This window comes from Cebus imitator, unplaced genomic scaffold (assembly GCF_001604975.1).
Source record: "Cebus imitator isolate Cc_AM_T3 unplaced genomic scaffold, Cebus_imitator-1.0 Scaffold15, whole genome shotgun sequence".
Taxonomy (NCBI): domain Eukaryota; kingdom Metazoa; phylum Chordata; class Mammalia; order Primates; family Cebidae; genus Cebus; species Cebus imitator.
The window spans coordinates 3,373,711-3,393,844 of record NW_016107330.1 but is presented as its reverse complement, the minus strand read 5'-3'; the positions used below and the strand labels follow the sequence as shown (position 1 = coordinate 3,393,844).

The following is a 20,134-nucleotide window of genomic DNA, read 5'->3' as shown; positions in this document are numbered from 1 at the left end:
AACTCCGTCTCAAAAAAAAAAAAAAAAATAATAATAATAATAATAATAATCACAAACATCCATTTCATGAAGGATCTGCCAGGCCCCGATGCAGTCGTTCCACTTATCACAAAGACGTTCCACTTCACAGAGGGAGAACCAGGGGTCCTTCACATGCTCTGAACACAAGGCTTTCTCCAGGGCTGGGCCTTCGGGAGGGGTGAATTATCAGGAGCCTCTAGCTCCATCCTCCATTGCTCCATCCCCAGCTGTGTACGCCTACCCTGAGGCGGCCAGCCCTAGGTCTGCAGGCAGCCCAGCCAGGCTGCAAAGGCCTCACCTGTCCCATCTCCCTCTGAACTCTCCTAAGGCAAACAGCTTTCCTGAGCCTGTCTTCACCTCACCTTCCCCAGATGCTTCCTCCAAAGGCCTCCCCAGAGGTCTCCCACCTGCACCCCCAGGCAGCTCAGATCCAAACGGTCCCCCGCAATGAAACACGCCCTCTTCCCATTCCTGATGCTGAGCCATCTTTCATGGCTCAGCTCCAACCCCACTGCCTCCCTAAAGCCCTCCAGGATCTCTCCAGCCCACAGGGTTCTCTTGCCCTGGCTGCAGGTGGCCTGGCATTGGAGAAGAAGCACTGGAATGCGCTAAACCAAAGATTTGCAGACACTTCTAGCCATGAAACCCTTTCAGATGAATCTTAGGATGGAGAGGTAAGAGCTTTCTCAGATTGCCTGGTTCTCTGGATCTAGACCCCATCTAGATCTAGAAAATTCAACAAATAAATAAATAAATAAACCATTGAGGATACTTTTTAAAAACTGCTCAGGAGGGAAGAACCCAAAATGTGTAAAGGTGTTATCATGGGTGATGGGATTGTGTGTAATTTATTTGTTTAAGGAATACTGATTCTTTTACTGTGTCATCCAGGCTGGAGTGCAGTGGCACAATCTCACCTCACTGCAACCTCTGCCTCCCGGGTTCAAGTGATTCTTGTGCCTCAGCCTCCCAAATAGCTGGGATCACAGGCACACACCACCATGCCTGACTAATTTTTGTATTTTCAGTAGAGACGAGGTTTAACCATGTTGGCCAGGCTGTTCTTGAACTCCTGACCTTAAATGATCTGCCCATTTAGGCCTCCCAAAGTGTTAGGATTACAGGCGTGAGCCACCGTGACTCACCAAGATTGTGTGTAATTTTTATTATATTTATCATATTCTTTGTACTTTGTTTCTTCTTTCATTCATTTTTTCCATTTATAAACTTTATTTTTATCTTTAAGGCACCAGCAGCCTGGGTGCTTGTTCTGAAGGCCACTGATTCTGTGTGTGACCTCAGGCATGCCTCTTGCCTTCCCAGGCCTCAGTTTCCCCATCCGTACTCTCAGAGGGAGGGGCTGCATGAGGCTATGAGGCCTGGGAGTCACAAATCGCTCGTGCACATCCTCCCTGCCCCATGCACTGTGTTTCCTCCAGGCCATGTCAGCGGGCCACCTCCCCGCTGGGACCCACCAGCACAGCCAGCCCATGGAGGCATAAACCAGCACATTTTTTTCTCATTAGTGAGATTTCAGCTCAGAGTGAGGGCAGCCAGGGGAGCAGCTTAGAGCGAGGGCAGAGAAGGGAGTGACACAGTGAGGGGGCAGCTTCCCGCCAGACTGGACCAGTCACAGCTCTGGGCCCCTTCCCTGACGCACTACCCAACCCTTCCTAGGAAGACAGCACGTGAGAGCGGCCCTCTGCTCATCAGTAAGGAGCATGCAACGCTCCCCACGTCACTGACCTCATTTCCCCAGCAATGTTTTCCTCCCCAATTCAAAAGAGGAATAAATAGTAATTTTTCCCCAGTGCAATTTCCCAATCTTCACTTATTCAGACATTTACAAGTATGTGTGCCTACAGCAGCCCCAAAAGAGCTGGGCAGGGCTGGACGTGGGTGAGTCAGAATGGACACACTCCCTACAGGAACTGGGGCAGGGCGGGCAGGAGACTTAGAAAAGGGACCAAGCCACCCTGGCTGAAGTGCCCTGGGGACTTCTTGAAGTAGGTGGCAGTGATTCGGCCACCTCTCGTTTGTCCTCCAGGTGAAGTTGGTCTGCAGCGCTCAATCCCAGGAAATTGGATCTTCCTCCAACCCAGGCCTGTCCTGCCTGCCCTGCAGACTTACTGAGTACCTACTGTATACCAGACAGAGCAGCTGCTGCCCCTCTGCCAACAGATCGAGATCCTGCTCCAGACATGTCCCCCAAAGGAGAAACCCAGGAAGCTTTAACCCCTAGGAATGAGTGGTAAAATTTCAAACACCAAGAAGCCTAGCAAAAAAGGGTTGCTTTACACAGTTGGGGTATATCAAAAGGAGAAATAGCATCAACTCTGCCATCACCTAGACCTGGGTTCAAGTCTCAGCTCAGGCCATTGACTGATATGCAACCTTGACCCTGGACAAGTCACTGTACCTCCCCGAGCCTCTAATTCCTCATCTGTAGAATGGGGATAAATAACCTCTGCTTTTCAGGGGTGCCGTAAGGATGCGAGATGGAGACTCTACAGTGCCTAGCATTCAGTAAGTGCTTAATCAATGCAAACCCAAAACTTGATGGAGGCCATGCATTCTGCCTTCCTAGAATGGAGCCCGAGTCCCCTGGGGTGCAGGAAAGGGTTTCCCTGAGAAGTTCCAAAGTGCACAGCCTTGCTTTTCCCCTTCATACTGGAAGGAAACCCCCTTGAGCTCCAATTCCCCTGCAGCTCCCCACCCCTCCTGAGGCTGCTGCAACTTCCCGCTAAGTAGCAGGCTCAGTCCTGCCAGCCACCCTCCTCAGCTCCTGTGGAACAATTTCCGCCCATGAAATTCTCCCCATCACCTTGCCCATTTATTCTGTAGAAACCTAGAGATGCAGGTGCAGGGATGGGGCAATGTCTGCCCCAGACGCATGGTCACAACTACTCACTGCCCCTGCACACCCCAAACTGCTACGTTCTCACAGACCTTTGCTCAGCAGGTGCTCCATCTCCAAGCCCTGGCTGCACGCCTCACCCCTCTGAGGGCCTACACACCACTGTCTTTTTTGTCTTTATAGCAATTACCACCTGCTAGTGTTATCCCAAATACTCTTTATTGTCACTCTGCAGAGGGCAGGGCTGTGTGTCCCCAGCACCCCAGCATACAGTTTGAGCTTGACAAATATTTATTGAACAGATTAATCGATTAAATTAATCCTTACAACAACTCTTTGGGGTGGGTGATCTTATTAAACAGAGGAGAAAGCAGAGATTGCCCCCCCATGCCCACATCTAAGCTAGGTGGCATCCACTGGGGCCATGAACCCCAAGCTGGTCTCCATCAAAGCAAATATCATGCTCTAAGCCATTACCAGGCTCCAGGCTGGTCTCCCAGTTGGGCTGTGACTCCCTGAGAATAGTACTGTATGTCCCTGCCACTCCCCACTGTGTTCCCCAACACCAAGCACAGTGCCCGGCACATAGCGCGTGTTCCATAGAGATCTGTTGCTTGAGTGACTGAATGAGCGGCTGTATGAATGAATGAATGAATTCATTTTTTCAGAGAGATTTTTTGCAAGACTTCTGGAACTTGGCCTCCAGTCCCCCTTCACAGTCAGTGCTGTGGGAGTTTGGAGGTCCTGGGCCTAGGTGCCCTGGAAGGCTTTCTGGAGGAGGAGGAGAAAGATGAGCTTGGAAATTCAGGGCTTGGAGCACTGAGCAGAGGTTTCATGATGAGGATATGCCCTCTGTATTTGGTGACTGAGGGAACACAGTTGGGTCTCAGGAAGGGTTTGGATACAGAAACTGTGGAGGTAGCAGCAAGGGCTAGATTGGCAGACATTGGCCTGTAGGCACTAGGGAGCCATCGAAGGTTCTGTGAAGGAGTGGCCTGGCCACAGCTGGGCTTTGGAAAGGAAAGGCGGGATAAAAGCCAAGAGGCAAATTCCATTACCTGTGTGTTTACTGAACCCCATGGACGCCTGCATAGTGTTCTACAGGGTCTGGGACTCAGGGCTGGGGCCTCAGCACAGTGGTGACCTCGGCCTGAGCCATAATGGAGCAGCATGGCCAAGTGGGTGAGGATGCAGACTCCAGCCAAGTGGCCTGTGTTCAAATCCTAGCTGCACCACTTAGCAGCTGTGTGACCCTGGGCAAGACACAGAGTGGCTTAGATACTCTGTGTCTCAGTTTCCTCACCGTTAACATAGGGGTAATATAATAACTACTTTCCAGTGCACTGTGAGATTTAAATGAGAGCACACAAAAGCCTCAAGTACAGTTCTTATCATCTTTCTTACTAACCTGTGGCTCCGTGCATGGTGGGAATAGAACCTCTTCGAATCTATTGTCAAAGCCCAGCCCAGATGGCCACAGAGAGGCTCTCAGGGAACTTCTCATGAATGCAATTGGCCCAGCGGACCCTGGGTCACCCAGTGAGTGCCCCAGTATTCACAGGAGGTCTTCTGCACAGGGTGAGGAACCCTCCGGAACCCTCCCGTGATACGTGCAGAAGCTATATTTCCTGAATGAAGTGTAATTGCAGTGAAAAACAACACCCCTCCCTACAGCCTGTTCTTGCATAATCTGCCCACAACTCTCTGTGACTTCCTGACATGGTTCTATGCAGCCCAAGTTGGAGGCCCCATCCTGCCCTGGAAGGTGTCAGACCCTGCCCTCTTCCTCAGGGGAGGCCTGGCAAGACCTCTCAGAGCCTTGATTTCCCTATCTAAAAACTAGATAGGGACTAATTTTTATGGGTACCAGACTCAAGTGTTCTCTAATCAGACAGATGTGAGCTTGCATTCCAGTCCTGCCACATTCTGACTGCATGGGTCCCTGGATGCACAGGTCAGTCACTCAGTCCAGAGCTCACACTCTGGAGACAGACGAGCTTGGATTCAAATTCCAGCCAGATGCATTTCCAATTCCACCAGGTTATTTAGCTTCCTTGAGCCAACTTCAAGGACAATAATGGCAAAATTGCCAAAAGGCTAAAATAAGACAATATGTGAAGTGTTTGTGTTGACACATAAGATCTCAAGACTCTTTGACACTCCTTCTAATGAGGGATGGGATCTGTGTCCCCTCCCCTTGAGTCTGGGCTCTGTGACTATCCAGAATGCGGCAACGGTGATGCAGTGCCAGGCCCAGAGGACTCTGGGTTATTATATTTCCAGGCCCAGATTTTATGACCCTGGCAGTTTCTCCTTCCTGCTCCTGGAGTTTTTGGCTCCAGGAACCCAGCGGCCATGCTGTGAGGAAACCCAAGCAGCTCCATGGAGAGAAACTGGCAGCCAGCACCAACTTGCCAGCCCTCTTGGAGGTGGATTCTCCAGCTCATCTCATCACCCCTCTGGTACTAAGTGAGCCAAGATGTGCCTCCCGGCTAAGTCCAGGCCACACTGCAGATTTGTGAGCAAAATTAATGACCATTGTTTTAAGCCACTAAGTTTTGAGGTGATTTGTTATGTAGCAAGAGATGACTGGGACAGTTATGTCAGTTACTGGTCATTTAACACTCACTTAAAAATGCGAACATGCGTGCTCATTTATAAGGTCCCTGTGAGATCACATGACAATGGAAATAAAGTGCTTTGGCTTCCAGTGAATTCTGAATAAACAATTTCCCTGCCCCATGCAAGACCAGCTACATAATTTGTAAGACTCCATGAAAAATGAAAACACAGGGCCCTGTGCCGTAAGTTATTAATCCCTTTCAAGATGGGGACAGCGGCTCATGAAACCAAGCCCTGGGCCCTTCTGAACCTGGGGCCTTCTGACTGCACAGTTCAGTACCTTGTGAAGCTGCAGAAGCCCAGCTGATAGGATATTTTTGTCTACTCTGTTTATTCTTGCAAAGCTGTGTTATAAATAAGAACTCAACCCTCTCACCACAGTTACTTTTAACATCAATTGTTTTTTTAAAGGAAGAATGAAAATCAGCAAGTAATATTTACTGCTCCCTTGGACTAGGGAGTGAGTTCCCCTGCCCCAGCCCCAACTTCAGGCTAGAGCTAGAGCCGTCTCCATCACACAGCACCAAGCTGGGACCTTGCGAAAACCGCTTTACCTCTACGGGGCTCGGTTGTTCCATCTGTGAAATGGGATGCTTGTTCTGGATCATCTTCCTTCAGGAAGCCTCAGGTGGGGCAGAGAGCAGGATATGAGGTGTTACTGGGGATGGAAAGGGTAATTCCATCATCAGGCAGTTCTCCCCCAGAGATTCTCTGGACTCAACCCAGCCCCGAGTCTCCCTGGACCTCAGAATCACACACCTGTAATCCAGCACTTTGGGAAACCAAGGTAGGAAGATTGAGCCCAGGAATTCAAGACCAGTCTGGGCAACATAGAGAAACTCATCTCTACCAAAAAAAAAAAAAAAAAAACATTAGCAGGGCATGGTGGCATGTTTCCACTTCCTGCTCCTGGAGTTGTTGGCTCCAGGAACCCATGCATGGAAAGCTGTGTCAAGGAAGGAGGCTCTGGCGGGGCTGGCACCATGTCCTTCCTGTCTAGTCAGAGGAATCAGAAAGCCACACCCAGCCTGGAGTTTGACCTTGAGCAGGTTACCCAGCCTCTTGCAACTGTCCCCGCCTTCCCGTAAAGGGAGGAATAAAATCAGCCTCCGTTCTCTCTCTCAGCCGTGGCGACTTGGAGATGAAAGGAAACGTGTCTAGAAGGCAAGTGCCAGGTATGGCATGCACACAACCCCTGACCACAGAGGCAGCCAGGCCACCCGGGCACCGACAGGGATTTAGAATCACAGAGCTGGGGGTTGAACTCCAGCGTAAGCACTTCTCAGCTGTGTGGCAGTGGGCCGGTTGCTTTGCCCCTCTGAGCCTCGGTTTGTAAAACGGAGTGCGGCCACCCAGCCTGTCTACCATCCAGGGTTCTATTAGGAAGCCCAGATGCACAAAGAATGTGGGAAGGCTTGGGCAAACTCTCAGATCTTAAGATGCTACCCTGGTCGTTTGCTGAACATGGCATATGTGCTCAGACCTTGGCTTCCACTGTTCCTCTCGGCCTTATAGCCATCTTACAAGGCAAATATTAGGTCCTTTTTTTCTTTTTTAAACAGAGTCTCACTCTGTTCCCCAGGCTGGAATGTGGCAGCACGATCTCAGCTCACTGCAACCTCCACCTCCCAGGTTCAAGCAGTTCTCCCATCTTAGCCTCCCAAGTAGCTAGGATCACAGGCACATGCCACCATGCCCAGCTACTTTTTGTATTTTTAGTAGAGACGGGGTTTTGCCATGTTGCCTGGGCTGGTCTCAAACTCCTGACCTCAAGTGACCTACTTGCCTCCGCCTCCCGAAGTGGCGAGATTACAGGCATGAACCACTGTGCCTGGCCCTATTAGGTCCATTTTGCAGACCAGAGAACCCACACTGAACACATATAAGGGCTTTGCTTGGGACCAAGGAGCTGGGGGCTGGTCGAGCCGGAAGTCACAGCTCCACGCCACTATAATGAAATGGTCACTGTCTCCATGAGGGCTAAAGGGTGAAGAAGAAAGTGCAGGCCACTGCTGTCCCTGTGATGCTGAAATAATCCCTGGCTCATGACTGGAAAACCAACAGCACACCAAAACATAAACAGAGGCCTCCAGGCTTCCCAGGGTTTTTCGGTTTGGTTTTTACTCTCTGGAAGACACCCAGAGAAAGGGGAAGCTAGACGGGCCGACTCCTAACTTTACCCATAGCTGTGATCATCGCCAGGAATGCTGTCTTAGTTCTTTCTGAGAAAACACATCTAACTGCTTCCTGGCTACGAGCAACTGCTGCCTATTTGCCCAACTTCCCTCTGAAATAGGTTAAAACAAACTTTGCTGCCCCTGGTTTGGCCTTTCTCACTCACTGCTAAGATAATACCAGGATGTTCATTGTTCTACTAGGACGAAAACAGAAATAAACGTAGACCAGTGCTCTTACGGTAAAATGAAAGTGCCCAGTCACAGTGGCACACCAGGCCCTCCACGGCCAGGGCTTCCCTTCACACCTCCTTTCTCTGCCTCGTCCACTGTGCCTTTTCCACCACCGTGTAGTTCCTGAAACTTGAGGCAGAGCATGCCCACCTCAGGCCCTTTGCACCTGTGGCGCTCTGCCTTCCAGATCTCACTGGCTCGTAACGTCACTCACGCCAAGTTCAAAGGGCACCTTCTCAAGGAAGCTCGTCCTGACCACCTAGCTAGGGTGGCCCTCCCCTCCCATTCTGCCACAGTACCTGGCTAGGGCTCCTCGTGGTTCACAGCGTGATCCAACTCTGCAATGGCCTTGTGCACTGATTCGATGATGCTGTCGTCTGTCCCGTCCACCAGACACAGGACCACAAGAGCAAGTCTGTGCCCCATGAGTCCTCACCAGCTAGACCTGGGCCGGGCTCATCAGAGGTGTTTGTAGAAGGAAGGGAGGAAGGGAGGCCACTCTTTAATTGAGGAAAGACCTTGAACAGCAATGCAGTGCCATCTGGAATGTGCTAGAACCACGAGTGAGATGTCCCTCCAGAGGGACCCGCAGCACTTCGCCAACATTGCCAGAGTTACAGACATGGAATAATGAGCCATATGACTGTGATTTAAGGGTTCTCGGGGCAGCCCACGGAGCAAGAAGAGGCCCGCCCACTACAGGGCTTCCCACAACGTGGCCACAAGGGCAGCCAGGTCCCCAGGCTGGTCTGAAAGCTCTGATCAACCTTGATGGGCTAAAGCAGGCTTTGGTGGGCTAGCCTTGGAACCAACCATCAGCGACAATGCTTTCCTGGGAAGAAAGTGTTCCAATTCCAGTGCTTCCTTTTTTTGTTCTCTGAGACAGAGTTTCGCTCTTGCCACCCAGGCTGGAGTGCAATGGCATGATCTTGGTTCACTGCAACTTCCGCCTCCTGGGTTGAAGTGATTCTCCCACCGCAATCTCCCAAGTAGCTGGGATTACAGGCACACGCCACCACGCCTGGCTAATTTTTGTATTTTTAGCAGAGATAGGGTTTCACCATGTTGACCAGGCTGGTCTCAAACTCCTGACCTCAGGTGATCCGCCAGCCTCGACCTCCAAAGTGCTAGGATTACAGGCGTGAGCCACCGTGCCTGGTCCCAGTGCCCTTTTAAAGGTGACCCACTTGTAAGTCTGAGGGGGCTGAATTCTGCAGACATAGGAAGGGCTCACTCTTGGCAAGTGGCCACCAGGCTGGAATAAGGACAGAACCTGCCACTTAGCACAAGCCACACACCAGGTGGCATGTCAGGAAAGTCCCACAGACCCATCAGGTAGAGACTGACACCCCCATTTCACGGACAAGAAAACCGAGTCTTAGAGAGATCACGGAACATAGCCAAGCTCATGCAATGGATAAATGGCGGGGCTGGGATTTGAGCCTGGGTGTGACCCCACAGTGCCATCGCCATCCACACGCTGTGGAGAATGGCGGGCAAGCCTCTCTGCCCTGTGCCTGGCACACACCCATAGCCACAGCATTGGAGGCCTGCTCCCCTGGGTCACCCACGGGCAAGGGTCCCAGGGTGTTCGGCCAACATGGGGTGCCAGCTCAGGAGGAGGACCCTGGCAGAGCAGCCTGGTGCAGAGTGCAGGGGCCCGAGGTGTCCTCAGCAGTTTTTCCTTCGGTCCAAGGAGCCACCCTTGAAGCGGAATAGTCTCACCTTCACTAAGCTTTTCTCTTGCACCCTGGCTGTGAATCTGGTGTCCCTGCGCATTCTGGCCCAAGCCCCTCCCACCCACACTTGGCCCTCACTGCAGAGGATCAAGGAAGTGGGTGGAGGAGAGAAGGCACCTGGGCACCTGAGGAACTGCGGCTGGAGAGCCGCCTCTCATCCGGCACAAGCTTTCATTTCTACTTAGCTCAAACAATCAGGGCCTGGTGACCGTGGAACAAAGATGGCCGAGACTCAGTCTTGGGTCTTTAACACCTCACTGTTGGAGGGTGAGGTTGTGATGGAGTGAGAGACGCTCTAGGGAGGTCCTCTCGTTCCATTTTAGGGACTGATCCAAGCCATGGAGATTCTAAGAACTGTAGAATGGTTGACAAAGGTGCCTTAGGAAACAATGGCTTTTCTTTGAAGGCAGCAGCTTCCATCTGATACATATCACTTGCTGTCCCGCTCTGATCACAAATGTTCAAGAAAAGGTGTGTGGGAGTGTTGTCACAGCCTGGGAATTGCTACCTTGAGTAGCAAGGGGCTCTGTACATCTCCCAACCTGGACACGAGCACAGCCAGGGGATAGAAGGGGTCCTCTCACTGCTGGGCAGGATGGGGAAATTCACCCTGGCCCCTGGACTGAGTGAATGGCAGGCAGTGGCTGGTTCAATGGCCGGGCTGATGTCCGGGTGTGGGCTGGCATCTTGGGGAGTGGGGAGCAGGGTCTGTCCGTGGCTGTGGGTTTCCTCCACCCCACACAGGAGCCACAGTCAGAGGGGGCCTCCAGGCTGGTTCCCTGGGGTGGAGGCTGGTTCCCAAGGCCACTGAGCTATGCCCAGGGAAGCAGGCTGGGCTCCACCCAGCTCAGACACAGAAGCCCGATGCTCCCAAATACTGTGGTCCTCCCCCTGCCTCCCAAGGCCTGGGCACTCAAACTGTTCCTTAGAGACTCCCTTCTCTAAAGCTATGGGGCTGCCTGGCCCAGCCCAGAGGGAAGAAGGCCATGGAAAGGCCCAGAAACCTTTCTATAAATACCTAAAGGGAGGCTTTCGTGACAATAGTGGCTTTATTTTTTTTATTTTTTGAGACGGAGTCTCAACTCTTGTCGCCCAGGCTGGAGTGCAGTGGCGCAATCTCAGCTCACTGCAACCTCTGCCTCCCAGGTTCAAGCGATTCTCCTGCCTCAGCCTCCAAAGTAGGTGGGATTACAGGTGCCCACCACCATGCCCAGCTAATTTTTGTATTTTTAGTAGAGACGGGGTTTCACCATGTTGGCCTGATGGTCTCAAACTCCTGATCTCATGTGATCCACTCACCTCAGCCTCCCAGAGTGCTGGGATTACAGTGTGAGACACCACGCCCACCATCAGTGGCTTTATTCTAAGTGTCCTCAAAGGGCCCATCTTGAACCAGGGAGCAGCAATTACACAGAGAAAGAGATTGCCTCGAGTGATAAGGAAACCTTCCAGCAGTGAGAAGGGCTGCCCCAGCAGGAAGTTGGCTCCTGGACCCAGAAATGTCCAGTCCACCAGAGACCGGCCACCTCAGTGCCTGGGGGTGCAAAGGGAATCCCTGCCCTGCGGGGAGAGAATCCCCCAGAGCCAGTGCTGCTCAGAGCCTCTGTGAATAACATACTCTCAATTTCAATGATCATGTCCTCAGCCTTACAGTTCTTGGTTTTTAAGAATTTTATGGATTTTTAGGGATCTGAAATTTGCATGAAAGGCCACGGGGTGAAGAAGTGCATTATTTTGTTAAAACGTATCTGTCTCTCCCGTCAAGGGCACCAGACTACCCTGCCAGACAGGCGCGTGCTGACCAGTGTACCTTACAGCCGCGGCTGCGGGTAATGCAGAGACACCCACTCCATCCTTGCACAAAAACACTGGGCAAACAGCGTCTGCCCACTTCTACTTCTGGCCAATGTCCAGGTTCTGGTGTAACCACCTCTCACAATGCCACGGCTTCTCCAACTTTCCCCAAAACATCTGAGCAGTTTCAGAAACTATCACTTCCTCCAGACAGCACGTGGCCAGCTGATGAGTAAACAGCAGCTTTGCCAGCCCTGCCTCCAGGCGGTAAGTCCATGAGTCTCCAGGCTACCCGCAACTCCAAGACTCACCCTCATCCATCACTCGTTTGCTTACACGCTGAAGGCCCTGGAGAGCAGGCCGGCCAGTGGTCTGGAAGTCAGGGCTGCTTTACTCCTTAGTGTGAAATGTGAAACACCCAAAATCCAGATGGAACCTCCAAACAATCTTGTTTCCTATGGTCCAGAGTAAGGCAGATGCCTGGGGGAGGCGGTGGCGCCCCTCAATGTCCACACCCCAACGGGTACAGAGCCAGAACCAGATGGCGGGGCCGGTGGTAGTGGATTTGCAAGCAGGGCAGATCTAAGGAAGATGCCTCTTCATTTCCCAGGACAGAGCGGGTGGGGTCCACAGAGAGTGATCAAGAACTCTGGGCAGCACCCCAAGTTCCCCATGTCCACATGGGGTGGAATTCCCTGGGCAAATCAAAGCAGGCTCTCTGGGTTGGTGAGGGGCGGTCTGCAGCTGCTGAGGGCTGCAGACATCTGGGTCCCGAGACGCCTGCTGTGGTGGGGATTGGTGGAGACATTCTGAGATGAGTGACTTGATCCTGGGCCCATCAAGGGGGCGACAGAGGGAAGGTGGGCAGCACCAGGAGGGTCCCGCAGCCCAGGCAGGGCTGGGGCCGGGCAGGGGCCCTCACGCCAGTGCAGAGTGCTGTGTGGCCGTGGCAGCAGAGACAGCGTCAGCTGACCACACCCCATCTCTGGACTTCCCTTTTGACTCAGGAGAGACAACCACAGGCACTGGCCCCGTGCCCTCTGGGGGCCACATTTACAGTAACTGGGGGCATGCTGGAAAGCCCAATGGGTGTCATCTTTGACGTCCAGGGAGAGAGGGAATAGGGGTCAGGGGCGCTGGGAGCTGGCCTCACGGCCTCTCCCTCGGTGGGCTCTGGGCCTGATGGTAAGGGTCTGATGCCCAGGTCTCTGGGGCCAATGCTATTCTCGGCAGGGCCCAGTCCTGCCCTCTGTCTGCTGCTTCAACCAACACCACTGCTGGGACCTGGTCCCCTTGGATTGTCTCTTCTGTATAAGCCCCGGATCTCCTAGGCTCTAGGTCAGGGGACAGCTAAGTGGGGGGTGCAAGCAGAGACCACCAGACCCCTGCAATGACAGGCCAGTCCACTGCTAGATGCTGGACCAAGCTTGGTGCCAACAGTGCCACTCTGGCCTCCCAGTGGCTACCCTGCTGCCCTCTGAGCCCCAGCCCAGCCCAGGCCTCACTTTCCATAGGCGGCTATGGGCAAGGGGGCCTCCTTCCCTTCCTCTTCCACTGAGAGCATGGCGACGTCGCCGCAGCTGCCCAGAGGCGGCTCTGTCTCCTGCTCGGGGTAGTGTGGGGCATGGTCTGCCTCCAGCTCCTCCTCCTCCAACTCGGGCTCTGCTGGTCCCGCCAGGCCCCGGCCCTCGGGCAGCTCAGCCTTCACGGTCCCCACAATCACGGTGTCGGCCTTCATGATGTAGATTTTCTCTGCAAGGCAAAAGTATGTGTGAGTGAGGCCAGCGCTGGCCAGGATGGGAGCAAAGAGGCAGAGAAGGGGCCGAGGCCCAGTGCTGTCCTGCCCGCTGGGTGACTTCAGGCTGATGGCACAACCTCTCTGACACACCTTACAGGCATCCTGGGGCTCAGAGGAAATACAACAGCTAGGAGCTGGGCCTTGAGGCGTTAAGAACCAGCCTACTTGTACTTAGGATTTTCTCGACACTTCTTCAGGGATGGGTAGGAAAGAAGAGGACACAGTGGGAGAGAAAGTGAACTGTAGAAGAGAATAGGCAAAGCCGTGGATAACCAGAGCATGGGCGGCCACAGCAGAGGCGAGCACCTGCCACACACTGGCTCCTGGGTGCTCAGCCCTCCTGCAAGGCGACCCCATCAAGATTCCCACTTACAGATAGGAACCTGAAGCCTGGAGAGGTTAAATGACCTGCCCAAGGTCAAGATGTAGTTAGGAGAAATTAAAAAAAAAAAAAAAAAAAAAACCTTACTCTGCCCGGCAGCCCTTTCTGCCCCTATCCATGTATCTACAGCCAAAACCCAGGGTGACCAACCTGTCCCATCTTGCCCGGCAACATTCCTGGTTCTAATACTGCAAGTCCCGTGTCCTGGGAGCCTCCTCAGTCCAGGCAAACCCAGCCAGCCAGTCACATCCTGCAGAAACCCCTGGCAGCCCATGATCGAGACAGCCTGGCTCAGGTTGTGAATTTCAGGGTCTGCCGCTCAGAGCCGATCTCCCACCTGCAGCCCACATGGTTGTGCTGTAAGCGCACGGTGGGAGCTTGGAGGATGGCTTGTCCTCGCCACAGTTTGATGTGGAGGCTCCTGCTGTGGCCTTCTGATAGAGGGGAGCGGCGCAGGGGAGATCAGTGGCCCGAGGAGCTGGGGAGTGGGGAAGCCTGGCCTCTGCCCAGTTGACGGCGTCCGGCTCAGGGTAGGCCGGCTCCCAGCTGTTCTGCCCTGGACTCTGGAGGTCGAATGGGGAAGCTCAAGAGGGAACTCAAGAGCTGGGTGGGGCAGGGGTGCAGGGACCCCTGCCTGTCTGGGTAATGCAGTTATAACCCTCGGATTCAGGAACCCCAAAAATGTTCTCAAATCCCCTGTACCCTCAATCCTATTGCATGACGCTGGCTCTCCTATTCTGGTTTTGAACACCCCCAGAAAAGAGAGAAGTGCTCCAAACGGCAGCGAGAGGAGGGGAAGGCCCAGAGTATGGGACGGGCTGTGGGCTGGGTGCCCCCACAGACCCCAAAACAGACAGCAGGGCCTGAGTACCCCTACATCTCCATCAAGACCTGCAGGCTCCTAGCCCTAGGAGCCCTGAAGAGGGCTGGGCAAAAGACGGGGGCTGGGGGTGGTGAGAGAGGAGACCCCAGGAGGGGAGAGACGGCCCAGAGGGGGATGGACAGAGAAGATGAGAGGGAGATGGGGTCAGGTGTGGGGGGTGCTGGTTTAGGGAGAAGGAGCCAAAGCTGGGAGACAGGCTGGCCCCTTCACATTCCTCAGGGAAATGAGCAGGGGTCCCTGGGAAATCCAGAATTAACTGGATTCAAGGCTGAATCCAGTGGGACTGGCTGCTCCAGGTGAGGAAACCACTCCCACCGAGCTCAGAAGTGACAGAGGGTCTGTAAATGTCAGAGACGGCCATGAGGGGTCTGTCCCGTCTGGCTCTGCCCCCATCACAGGCCTCTCACACCCCAGGTTGTGGTGCTGGCTTCCAAGGGCTGCATGGGTTTCCTGCTCCTCCCCAGAGCTCCAGAGTCCAGGGAATTCATCTTGGCCAGGTGGGGAGGCCAGGTGAGGAAGCTGGGGAGAAAGGAGTTCTTGCCTTGCCTGGTTCCCAGGGGGAGTGGGATGATGTGGAGAACCCAGTGTGATCTCTCTTGGGAACTGGATGGGAAGGGAGGACGCTCCCCCAGGCTGGCATCAGGAAGGTAAGGGGGTTGTCTGTATCTTGGGTGCCCAAGAGAATCTCCAAGGCCCTTCCACTTCCCAGCAGAGCAGAGGTGGCCTCCTCGCCACCCGATCCATTCACCAGCAAGGCCTGCAGGCTATGCTGAGGGGTGGGGGGTCAGTCCACACCTAAGCCATCCACCTGGGAGCCTGGTACTTCCTTCTCCTGCCCATCAAACACCCTCTGAACCCCGCCCCTGGGATTCCAGGCACTGCGCTCAGCATGGACTCAGATGTTCCAATTAGGACTTCTTAGGAATTCCGAAGAAGCCTTTGGTGGTATTTCCCTAAATACGCACTTTTCAAATAAAACTTACTAAAAGCTACAATTTCGAAAGTTTCAGTTTGTTACAAAAGACTGCCCAGGCCTAGCACAGTGGCTCATGCTCATAATCCCGGTACTCTGTGAGGCCGAGGCGGACAGATCACCCTGAGGCCAGGAGTGTCCTGGGAAAGATGGGACAAGTTGGTCACCCTGGGTTTTGGCTGTAGGCACATGGATAGGAGCAGAAAGGCCTGCCAGGCAGAGCGGGTGTTTCCCCATCTGTAAAATGGAGAGAAAGACACCAACCTCAGAAGGTGGTGAGACAGAGAGGAAGAGATGGCGTCTGCACAGTGCCCAGAATGCGCCAGACAAGTGGCAGGTCCTGTGGCCACTGGCACATCCTCCTCCTGTCCCCTCGGGTGTTGGGGCTGGGATGGCTTTCACTTTTTATGTGAGTAACAGCAGGCACCTCATGCGCACTGGCTCGTGAATTCACTCAAGGGCCTATGAGGTAAGTGCCCTTGCTGACCCTACTTACAGACACTTGAATTGGGGTGAAGAATCTATGCCTCTCCTTTGCCGGGCCTTTCAGCTCCAGAGTCTCCAGGCCCCTTCCACCCAGGGCCCCACACTCATCCCCACCTCTGCCCCTGGCCTGCAGGCTACGCTCAAAACAGGCCAACTCACCAATCCTGTTATTGGTGTGTTCCGTGGGCACCCGAGGCTCAGGAAGGTCCCTGGGAGGCGAGGGGCCGCTGGCTGGGCTGGCATCTCGCAACGGCAGGCTCTCCAGGCTGGCTGCCCCCACGTTGTGGCAGATCTCCAATGGCTGCGCTGGAGGGCTCATTAACCGCAGCTCTTCTGCGCCAGATTCTGTCATCGACACGCCACTCCTCACCTGCTGTGGGAGAGGAATGGGTGCTGCTGCCGGGTGCCCTCTCCCTCCCCCACTCTCTGAACTGGGAGGTCCCTTTTTCTTTATCTCTACAGACCCCAGTGAGTCTCCCTTTCTGCTTTAAAGCTGCCCTGAGCTGCCCCGGGCTTCTCAGCTTTCTGGGTGAAGTCTGTTGCTTTTAATTTGTACTAAATAGTAAGGGTAACAGTCAGCGACTCACAGGGTGCCTGCGATGTCCGTGACCCTGTCCTAAATTTCTTGGCATATGTTAATTCTCACAACCACCATATGAGGTGGGTAACAGCCCTCTCCCCGTTTTACAGATGAGGAAACTGAGGCACAGAGGAGTCGAGTAACTTGCCCAGGGTTATACCATCAGTAAACATGTGAGCCGGGATTTGAACCCTGGCATCTGCCTCTGTAATCCACACTCATAAGCACCAAAGTCTGTAAGTACCAGCTCCAGACCCACCACCTCCTGGAGCAGCCCCTCCAGCTCCCTAGCCCCAACATCCTGGAAAGCAGTCTTTCATGATTACACTCATGCATTCTAAAAACAGCCATGTATTGAGGAATGTGCCGGTTTACTTTTTGACTTTTACGAGTAAATGCAAGTAAGTGGCCTCATTAAGTGTCCTGATGCCTTCAAAATGGAGTGAGTTTGAGTAATTCAGAGACGAGGCAGGGATGCTCATGTTGACGTGATGATTCTCAAGGCACAGAGAGCACATCTTTTAGATTGAAGAAAAAGTAATCACGGTTTTTGCCATTATTTTTAATGGCAAATGGCACCAACCTTAATATATCATCTTGAATACTTTTTATAATAATTTGAAGGCTAAAAGACGGTTTTTGTTTTGTTTTGTTTTTTGTTTTTGAGATGGAGTCTCACTCTGTTACCCAGGCTGGAATGCAGTGGCACAATCTCGGCTCACTGCAACCTCTGCCCCCCAGGTTCAAGACATTCTCCTGCCTCAGCCTCCCGAGTGGCTGGGACTACAGGCGTGCACCACCACACCCGGCTAATTTTTGTATTTTTAGTAGAGACGGTGTTTCACTATGTTGGCCAGGCTGGTCTCAAACTCCTGACCTCAGGTGATCCGTCTGCCTTAGCTTCCCAAAATGCTGGGATTATAGGCGTGAGCCATTGTGCCTGGCCAAAAGACTGCATTTTAAAACAAGTTACTGTTAATGGCCTATGCAGCAAAACCAAATGTATTACCTTACAAATTGTTGAAGACCCTCTTTTGTGGAATTTCTCAGCATTGTCACAGACACTTGTCAAATCCAAGCATATTTGAATGTGATGCCCCGTAATTTGAAACTGAACTAGTGTGATGGTTCTGTATATTATATTGAAAAATGAAAGGATAGAAACCCTTCTTAATGTATGATGCTTGAATGAAAGAAGGTAGTGGAAGGAGTGATAAATGGAAAAAGAAAAAAGGAGTGGATCATAGACACCTGCTCGGTCATCCAGCTTGCAGGATGAGATTCATGCAAGGGTGAAGAGAAGAGGAGAATGAACGCAGCCTTCCTCCTGACCAGACCTGGTACCCAAAAGTGGCGCAAGCCAAACCCACTGTCTGCAGGCCCTTCTGGAAATTCCCGGCAGGCTGAGCCAGGAGCTGGAGGCTGCTGTGGGGGTGGGGCGCTCCACCCTTGGCCAAGGCCTGACTGAGGCCCGAGGTGAGGCCCCTGTGACAGAGGTCCCTGCGGTGGGGCAGACTCAGCCTGAACCTGCAGCAGGGGCCTGCACCCTGGGTACTGGGCGGGGAATGGCCCTTCCATCCCCTCCCTCTCCCTTCCCCCAGCAGCTCTCTAAACTGCAGATCTGTTAGGGAAGGAGTCGGATTTCGGGGCACGAAGCTGAGGTGGGGGCAAGGGCGGGTACTTACTGTTGAGCTCCTCCTGGGTCTGGAATCTGCAAAAAGCAAGAGCAGCGACTTCACCGAGGAGGGTCTGGCAGCCCCTGGCCCCGCCCACCCCGCATACTGGCAAATGGTCCTCCTGGATCACGGGTGGCACTGAACTCAGCCTAGGGGTCAGGTCATCAGTCTGGAGAGGACTGGGATGGGCTTCAGAGTCAGCGCCCACCCCAGCCCAAGGCAAGGAGGCTCACTTCCCGACGCTCGCTCCTCCAGTGGCAGATGGAGGACAGGGGACCACCTCTCTCCCCTGGCCACTCTCTGTAATCTTTTTTTTTTTTTTTTTTTNTTTTTTGAGATGGTCTCGCTGGAGCGCAGTGGGGCAATCTCAGCAAAATGCAACCTTCACCTCCCAGGTTCAAGCGATTCTCATGCCTCAGCTTCCCGAGTAGCTGGGATTACAGGCACACGCAACCACACCTGGCTAATTTTTTGTATTTTCAGTAGAGACAGGGTTTCACCATGTTGTCCAGGCTGGTCTTGAACTCATGATCTCAAGCGATCCACTCGCTTCGGCCTTGCAAAGTGCCAGGATTACAGGTGTGAGCCACCGGGCCCGGCCATCACTCTCATTCCTAATGACTAAGCCAATGAACACGCCGAACCCCCACCCCCATGCACATGCGAGGATTGGTTCACGAGACGCACAGGCCCAGCCAGAGCCCAGGAGGCTTCCGCTGGGTCAGAAGCTGGTCAGTGGATGCCGCCCCCACACCTTGTTGTCTCCAGGGTGTGGGGAGCCCCGAACTCCCTGTAACACCGGGCAAAACCCACATGGAGGACCTCAAGGCAGGCGATGGAGAGAGGATGAGGGATCCTGTGGACGCCACCTGGACCCTGCCTGGGACACGCCTGAAGCCAGTCTACTGTGGAACCCTTCTGGCTCCAGCCGGACTTCGATTTTCTCTTTCACGTGCCCAAAAGCACCCAGGCAGCAGGCTTTGAGGAGGACAACTGCTCTCAGGTCATCTCATGTCCTTCAGCCCATCCCTCTGTGGGCTCAGGAGGTGCTGATGCAAAGATTCTCAAGCCACAAGCTCTGTCTTCTCATCTCAACCCCCGCCCTCCACTCCCCTTGTTCTCCCATAGTAAACAGGGGCTAGGTCATAGCCAGGCGCACATTGACATTTAACATTTAACCTTGGCTCACTGGCCATCTGAGAAAGGTGAGAGGTCACCTGGGCATCTAGTCCATCCTGGGGCAAGTCAACTCCCAGAGCAGACCATCTTCCAGGGATGCCCAGCCTTCAACCACTCCCGAGAATGCCACCTACAGAGATCTGGAATCTGTTGTTGTCAGGCCCACATCCCTGGCTAGACAATTCTGCCTCCAAGATGCCCGCATGGCAGCCACACCGCCTCCTGCACACATCTCGGATTTCAGCAGCTCTGGGGAGCCACCTGCCCTGAACCCTCGCAGAGACGCTCACCGATGCTCAGTCAACAAGCAGGATAAGTACACACAAGACTGGCCGTAGGAACGTGCTATGTTGGACACTAGGTGAGTTTGGGAAACACTCTTAGGGGTAAAGAGTGTTTTTTCTCTTTTTCTCTTTTTTTTGATACAGAGTCTCACTCTGTCACCCAGGCTGCAATGCAGAGGTACAGCCTCCATTTCCCAGGTTCAAGCGATTCTCCCAAGTAGCTGGGATTACAGGTGTGCGCCACCACGCCCGGCTAATTTTTGTATTTTTAGTAGAGATGGGGTTTCACCGTGTTGGCCAGGCTGGTCTCAAACTCCTGACCTCAGGCGATCCACCCGCCTCAGCCTCCCGAAGTGCTGGAATTACAGGCTTGAGCCATTGCGCTCGGCCGAGGCACATTCTTTTAAATGATGTCAGTGACACTAAATCATGGTCCTTCCAGAGTGATTCTG

The 20,134-nt window shown here is 53.4% G+C and overlaps 1 protein-coding gene across 1 annotated transcript in view; it reads right to left on the bottom strand.

The window, feature by feature from the left end:
• Positions 1-11,294: 11,294 nt before the first annotated feature.
• The window catches only part of TNFRSF8 (TNF receptor superfamily member 8), a 77,887-nt gene continuing 69,047 nt past the window's right edge, over positions 11,295-20,134 (bottom strand). Inside the window, exons 13-15 of the mRNA XM_017504473.2 lie at positions 18,229-18,254; positions 16,123-16,336; positions 11,295-13,193 (exon numbers count right to left, since the gene is read on the bottom strand). Of these exons, the coding sequence (XP_017359962.1) occupies positions 12,943-13,193; positions 16,123-16,336; positions 18,229-18,254 (491 nt within the window). The 3' untranslated portion in view covers positions 11,295-12,942. The remainder of the gene's footprint in view (positions 13,194-16,122; positions 16,337-18,228; positions 18,255-20,134) is intronic.